This window comes from Arachis duranensis, chromosome 3 (assembly GCF_000817695.3).
Source record: "Arachis duranensis cultivar V14167 chromosome 3, aradu.V14167.gnm2.J7QH, whole genome shotgun sequence".
NCBI classification, from domain to species: domain Eukaryota; kingdom Viridiplantae; phylum Streptophyta; class Magnoliopsida; order Fabales; family Fabaceae; genus Arachis; species Arachis duranensis.
This window is the reverse complement of record NC_029774.3, coordinates 31,383,501-31,391,179: the sequence shown is the minus strand read 5'-3', so window position 1 is coordinate 31,391,179 and position 7,679 is coordinate 31,383,501. Positions and strand designations below refer to the sequence as shown.

The 7,679-nt window shown below is 31.0% G+C and overlaps 2 protein-coding genes across 2 annotated transcripts in view; one reads left to right on the top strand and one right to left on the bottom strand.

Annotated features, from left to right (window-relative positions):
- Positions 1–1,149: 1,149 nt before the first annotated feature.
- LOC107478521 (probable aminotransferase TAT2) overlaps positions 1,150–7,679 on the bottom strand; it is a 13,639-nt gene continuing 7,109 nt past the window's right edge. The window contains exons 2-8 of the mRNA XM_016098653.3: positions 4,637–5,004; positions 3,663–4,002; positions 3,286–3,504; positions 2,872–2,931; positions 2,109–2,264; positions 1,905–1,998; positions 1,150–1,542 (exon numbers count right to left, since the gene is read on the bottom strand). Coding sequence (XP_015954139.1) covers positions 1,412–1,542; positions 1,905–1,998; positions 2,109–2,264; positions 2,872–2,931; positions 3,286–3,504; positions 3,663–4,002; positions 4,637–4,923 — 1,287 coding nt within the window. The 5' untranslated portion in view covers positions 4,924–5,004 and the 3' untranslated portion in view covers positions 1,150–1,411. The remainder of the gene's footprint in view (positions 1,543–1,904; positions 1,999–2,108; positions 2,265–2,871; positions 2,932–3,285; positions 3,505–3,662; positions 4,003–4,636; positions 5,005–7,679) is intronic.
- Positions 5,954–6,897, top strand: LOC107478540 (probable magnesium transporter NIPA6). Its single transcript, XM_016098676.1, has 3 exons — positions 5,954–6,088; positions 6,525–6,617; positions 6,727–6,897. Exons 1-3 carry the CDS (start codon positions 5,954–5,956, stop codon positions 6,895–6,897), a joined length of 399 nt encoding a protein of 132 aa, XP_015954162.1.

Genomic DNA, 7,679 nt, shown 5'->3' with positions numbered 1-7,679 from the left:
GCACAAAAATTATGGTTTGAGGGAGTAGGATTTCAACAAACTTATTTTTATATATATGAGATTATTTTTGTAATTTTACGATCACGAGTAATAAACGGATACTCACTCACAGGACGGGGGACCTCTCCCCCTGTTCCTGCCCCATTTATTATACAAGTACCCGTATCTGTTCTCACAGAAAAAAATGCCTCTCAAACCTGCTCCCAATAGATAAATCCCCGCAGATATTTACTCCGCTGGAAGTTTTTGCCATCCCTGTGAATTCCCACTTTTACTGACAACGCACTAGATGAGGACTCTCCAACCGTTGGAGTGGCTCTTAAGCTGTATAACTACGCATACCAAGAGATGATTAGTAGACCCATGAACATGGCTCCATCACTGTTCTCCGCTACACCCTCACCGGTGGCAACCCCATCGGCTAATTGACAATTTCCACCACATCATTAGTTACTTTACCATTAGCCAAAAAAGGAGTCACAACCTCACCTAATAGTTCGGCAAAAGGTTGAGGCAGGTTTTGGTCGGCCTTGTGAGGTTGTTCTCATCTATGGGTATAGCCTTACCAAAAGAGGTTTAGGGCTTTAAGCAAGTGTTGGAAACTTGGAATCTCTTAACTGTGCAATGTTGTAAGGCATGATGGGGTTTAACATAAGGCTAGACAGCCAGATAATCTGTTTACACACATTATTATCCACAATTTTGACATCTACACCAATAAATGAGATTAGACCAAACTTCAGTGATATCAACGTATTATTATTATTATTATTATTATTATTATTATTATTTTGGTATCTAGACTATTTAAGAATATATCACTATTTTATTATTTTGAGAGAAAAAAAATGTCTGACCAAAAGTGGCATATAAATAATTAATTTTAAAATAAGTGATATTTTAGTTATTAGTTTGAAAGAGAATAATAGATATTTTATTTTAGAGTGTTACTTATAACATTTTTGTTTATTTATTTATTTGCAATATTTTCTTATCTCTTTCATTTTAAATGTCTCTTTTCACAAATTCTAGTTTTTTTTTTAAATAAATTCTCATAATTTCCATGTATTATTGTATTTTGACTTACAATAAAGATAAATGTAGAAAAAATTTGTGACCAAATAGAAGTTATAAACTGTCCACTATAGCTTAGTATAGAAACTGAAATACATTGCAATGAGATTAATATATTTTATTTGATAAAGATGATGCCACACTGCAATGAGGATCTCCACTGTATATATGTTGCAATGGCAAATTAGATTGTTGATGCTTTTTCTATCAAATACAATGCAATGACATTAATCCCTATTCTGTAATTTTCTATATGGACACATGAGAGTGTTTAACTTTCTATTGCAGGAGACAGGGTCAAGGGCCACATTTTTAGTAGCCATTTTATTTCTTGGATTCAATATTGCTTCAAGCATTTTCTGGCATGCCTTTGGCAGAAAGCTTTGATCCTTTTCAAACCTTCTACAAGGGCCGATGGATCGGCGGCAAAAGTAATGCGAAGCCAATCTTTTAGCCCAACTGCCGTTCCTGGAAAAAAAATGCCAGTTTTGTTTGTTAACAAAATTCAACAGCAAAAGAATCCATAAACCTAAGCTTCTGCAAGAAATTGTACATAATTTGAAAAAACATGCTGGAAATTTTCGGGAAAATTAGAGACATTTAAAATCATTTGAGAGTTTTAGTTATATCAAAAAGTCAAAAAGGGCATAAATGTTAGCTTTGCAGTCTTAGTCTCCCTCAAAATAATTTAGTTAGGCACATAAATTTCCGAATTGTCTAAGTTGTTCCTATAACAGTAACTTATAAGCAAAATCATGCTTTGCAAAAAGAAAAAGGATAATAGAAGATGCACAAAAAACCAAATGAAAGCTTGTTTTGCACAATTGTACCTGGAAGAATGATAACAGATTCCTCCTTTGCAAGTTTGAAACAAAAATCAATATCATTGCTAATATCTTCTAGAAGCGAAATGTTTAATTTCACCTGCATTTCATTACAAATACATTTTAAAAGACAAGTATAAAAGACTCTACAGCACTCATGCTGTTCTCAAAGAAATAGTATCAACTGTAGTTTCATTCTCAGCTTCTTACCATCATTGCCATGGACCCTTCTGGTTTATGAGGGCAAAAAATGCATGGAATCTCTTCTATCTCTTTACAACATATATCCGAGGTAAGTCTCAAATTATCGATGGTTTTCTTGAAGAAAGACTCTTCAGTTTGATTAATTATGTGCGGTACAGCCGCCTGCCAAACCAGAAGCACCATCAATCAACTAAAAGAAATAATAGACAAAATAATTATGATTGAAGTTTTAACATATATCAGCGCATTAACAGGATGATGTCCTATAAATTTTAACTTATTTCTTGATAGTTTTCTAGAATTATATCTAGCACAAGAAGCTGCACCCATTATAGGCGTCATGATCTTGTTAAGTTCATTAAATCTTAAGGGTGATGCTAGTTAAACTAAAACCAATAATTTCCGGTGTTGGTGAACCTTGCGTGGTTAGTAAGGATGCAATTTTCACTTTTATTTTTCTCAATACTTTTTCATAACAGCATCTAGCACAAAAGGGTTGCACCCATTACAAGTGAGATGAACCTAGATGTTAAGCCCAATAAATCCTAAGAGTAACACTGGTTAAATTAAAAGTTAAAACTAACATTTTGTATCCTGATATTTGCATCAGACTGCATCAGTGTTAAATGTCTTGTTGGATAGATATCATATTAGTAACAATACAATCTTCTATAGCATCATGTTTCTTCCCTTTCTATTTTTGATTCTCCAATTACAAGCATTGTTGCTATCAAAAGAGGACAGAATATGCAGAGGAAAATGTAAAAACCTGAATGAAGGTGGCCGGACCTCCCAAAAGATCAAAATATTTTTTAATGCGCTCAACTACCTGCATATTGCAAAAAGGATTTTGAATATAGAATTGTACAAAACAGCACAAACAGAAAGCGGAGGGGCAAATGTAAATAAACAAGAATAGAACAAATAAACAAATAAAACACTATTAGAAATTATATAGAAACAGCTGTCAAACATAGACAAGATTATTAATTGATTCACTTGTTTAGAATAATAAATAGACAGTAATATATCAGTAGCCAGAGAAGTTGAGAATCGTCTAAGATTGACTCATGGAGTTGGTTACCAACACACTGATTGTTCAGGAACCATAGGGTCAATGAATTTAGCATTAAGATTAACAATATAAAAATACCAAAATGCTAAGAGAGGGAAAATATATAACCTTGGGTTTTTTGAAAGTGGCACTAGGATCAGTTGTCACAAACCAACCAAGCCTCCAACCAGGTACTATCCATCTCTTGGACAAGGACCCAAGAGTGATAACAGGAACAGTAAACCCAAAAACTCCCATTGGAACAAAAGGGTTGGTCCCAAATGCAAGATGACCATAAACTTCATCAGCAATCACAATTGTTCCAATCCGCTTCGCAGTTTGCGCAATCTAAATTGCAATACATGACATAACATAAAACAAATTTCAGTCTCTTTTTCTGTTTTTTTAATCTTTCTTGCTAATGCTTAAAATCTCAACCAAAATATGGAGCAGTGTGCATAAAATACTTTGTGAGTACCAACAAACTTGTGCTTTATTTAACTAACCTTTTCCAAGTGATCATAAGTGTACACATTTCCACAGGGATTTCCTGGGTTTATGATCACCAATGCAACAGTGTTCTGATCCGCAAGAGCCTCGACGGCATCAAGATCAACCTCCCAGCCTTTTTCAGGAAGCAGATCATAGTGCCTCACTTCAACTTGTCTAAATGCGGCACAGAGTTCGTATATTGGGAAGCCTGGTCTCGGCAGCAGGATGTTTGCATCGGGGCGTGCAAGCATCGCCACCGAGACATCGATGGCTTGCGTGCACCCGCACGTGATGAAAACATCATCTGAAGATAGCTGGTAAGGGAGATCACGTGACAGATACTCAGCAATTTCTCTGTCATAAAGATTCAAGCAACTTTTAGACCAGTTTTACCAGAATATTATTTTCGGGAAAAAAAAAATGGTTCCTTAGAAGAGATTTACATTTTATCAATGAGTCTTTCTTCCGAAAGACACAAATCCCAAGTAAATCTTACCAATTGCATGAAAGTACGATTGGAATTTTAGGATAGGATTCAGAATCTATGATGCCTTTTTCTTAGTTAGACAATCACAAAGATTCATAGGAACTTAAAATAACCACCATTGAAGCTAATTAGGAAAACCCAACCGCAAGAAACCGAGCGAGAAATTTTACTTGCAAAACTGAATTTAGCATTAACTGAATTTTAAAATGGATTGATGGAGTAAAAAAAATATATCTCTATATGAATATTCCCACGTATCTAAAAAAACCTAAAGAAATAGATAAAAGAGAAAAGACAGGGAACTGGTCTTCCCTACCACCAAGGCAACAATTAACTAATATTTTCTTTCCCTTTTTTTAATAAAAACAATTAAAATCTTTAATATAAATTGTCAAATAATAGGAAAATCCACTAGATTAATTAATAAGAAAGAGACGCATCGAAGTAGGTGATAATTGAGAATTGAGGAGAATGCAAAAGGGGAAGGTTAAGAGTACTCACTGCCTGGTCTGAGGGAGGCCAGCAGTGGGAGCATAGCCATGAAACTTGTGAGAGAGAAGGGTGTCAGCAACAGCTTCTTCAGAGACATTTGTGGTGTGAAAACATGAATACAGTGTTGGGTCACCCATGCCAAGAGAAATCACTCTCTTATTATTCTCACCATCGTTTTTCTCATCATCAATGCTTTGCATTAGAAGGCTCAGAATACCCTTTATGGTGATAGTTGAAGTTGCCTTTGATTCATAGTTCACAGCTGCAACACCATTACCATTACCACCATTTTCCATGGCTATCTGTCTCTTTCTTTTTGTGGTCTCTGATGTGTGGGTGTAACCACTTACCACTGCCTTCTTGGGAGCGTGGAGACTCTGCCAGACGCACGTTTATAGAGAAAATTATGGACCCGTATTTATTTATTTAAAAAATAAAAGAAATATATCAAATTATAAATTTACACCCTATATCAAATTATATAATATTATATTACTAAAATAATTATTTTTATATTAATTAAATGAATAATTATAAAAAATATTTTAAATTTATAGGATAAATTATTTTTTATATATATTATGTATAATAAATTTATTTTGTATTTTTTATCACATTAAATAATCTAAGATGAGAACTATAAAGAGAATGAAAAAGAAGAACAGAAGAGGGAAAATTTTGAAAAAATAAATATATATATATATATATTAAAGAAAAAAAAGATAAATGAAAAAAACAAACGAGTCAGTCCTTTTATGATTTGTGAAAAGAGTCAAATATAATTTTGTTCAAAATATATTTTGTTCCAAATTTTCTCCTCGTATTTGATCATAACATTTTGTAATTATTAATTGTTAACTATATTTTCGTTGTTGAAATAGTTTATTTGTAACAAGAATGCAAGAATAGTTTGATTAACAGTATATTTGTTATTGTATTTAAAAAATAAATATATAGATCAATAAATATTAATTAATATCTATTATACGTTAGTTTTATTGGTGTCTCTCAATTTAATAGATAAAAAATTAATTTATCCTAAATTTGAATATGCTGTTATCTAATAAATTATTATATGTATAAAATAAATTTTAACTCTAAAATATTTACTTAAAAAATGAGTGAATTGGTCTTTTGATTAATCCAAATTAATGTAGTAATAATTATTTTAACTTTTAAGAACATCTTCAATATTAATTTTAATTTTAATTTTATTTTAAATATTTGTGGAACTATTTATCATAAATAAATAATACATTATTAGTTGAGCAGGGCACAAAGAGCTAGAAAATTAAATGTTTTCTTCTATTTTCTTTCTTTCAGGTCATGAGTGTTAAAGCAATTGAAATTGCTATAAAACTTACATTAGAAGGTACAAATCAGCTTGTCTACTATCAGAGATGGATTTTTTTAATAGTCGTTGTTTTCTGCATCATTACTCAATTAAATTATCTTAACATGGTTAGTATCACTATTGATTTTGTTTCCTTTAAAACGTGAACATAAATTTGGCATTTGAAATAAAAACTTAGAGCCACATAGTTTGTATTCCTTTTGTAAAAAATGATATGCTTTCATGTTTAGACTTTTTATTATATGTCATCTGCTTAATATGAGGAAACACCTCTCTTTGTTGGATGTGATTATAATTTTATGGACTACCAATCTAGTTTATTTTTCTTTGATCACCATTTATTATCATTCTTGCATTTCTTTCTGTTCCATGTTCATATTGAAGATTTAATGTGTAACCTCTAACCCAAATAACATCCATGTCATGCTTGACCTAACTAATAATTGATGATCTAGAAGGCTGGATTTGAATTTTATATTTCCCATAAGATGTTTGCATTATTTGTGTGGAGTTATATGGTGACAAACTCTGTCATGTTTGTAGACATTGGATACATTTAACATTGCAGTTGTGTCTCCAATCTATTATGCCTTGTTCACATCTTTCACAATATTAGATATTGCAATCATGTTTAAGGTTAGTATTCACTAAAACAAAACGAAAATGTGCCCTAAAAGAATGAGTTATCTCACACATCAAATGCTTAACTATCTATTGTAATATTCTATCCTCTTTTTCTTATTAGGACTATTCTGGTCAAAGTATAAGCAGTATTGCATCAGAGCTATGTGGTTTCATCACTGTGTTATCTGGCATAGTAGTATTACATAGTACAAGAGAGCCAAATTTGAAATTGATTGATAAAATGAAATCGGTATCACCTTTAAGATACGGTATCACTTTGATGAAGAACTAATAAAATCTTATCATTTATATAATTATGTTGATGAAATAATTAAAAATAATATAAAATTTTAATTAAATTAAGACTAAACATTGAATAGATAAATTTTAATTTTAATTTTAAATTAATTTATTTTAAAAAAAATTATTAAAAATAATATTTAAAAAACACCTTATTACAAATGCTCTAACGTACGTTCAGAATCACTGGTTCCTATTTTATTTTTTGGTAATAATTAAAAGTTTGGTTTTCCCTAGTCACCCAAAAAAAAAGGGTTTAGTTTCCCTAATACCGCACGACACATATTATGTCGTTGTCCTTTGCATGTAACAAAATTCCGTCATTCCGTGTTTTTTATTTTTTATTTTTTATTTTTTACTTTTTATTGTTTTTCTTAGAAGGCTTTTTATCCCTTTAGAAACTACAAAACATTACCTTCTTGCATTGTGATCTTAAAAAATTTTGGGAGCTGTGTCACCAATGGACCTCACAATCTTTGGTCGATGCTTAATTTCGGTAAAATTTGTTAAATGATGTTTATTATATATGGATTATTGTAATTTAATTAATAATTATATTAATAAAATATATATCCTATCTAATTTTATAAAAAAAGTGTAACATTTAGTTACAATTATTTCCATATATTACTAATTTTTAAATCATGATTACAAACTATTTATATAAGACAAATTTGTTCAATTTATATGATTTTAACGGTTGTAAATATAATTCACAATCAAGAAAACGGTTGCCAAATTAATTTGGATCAGTCAAAGTGATAAGTTCATTTG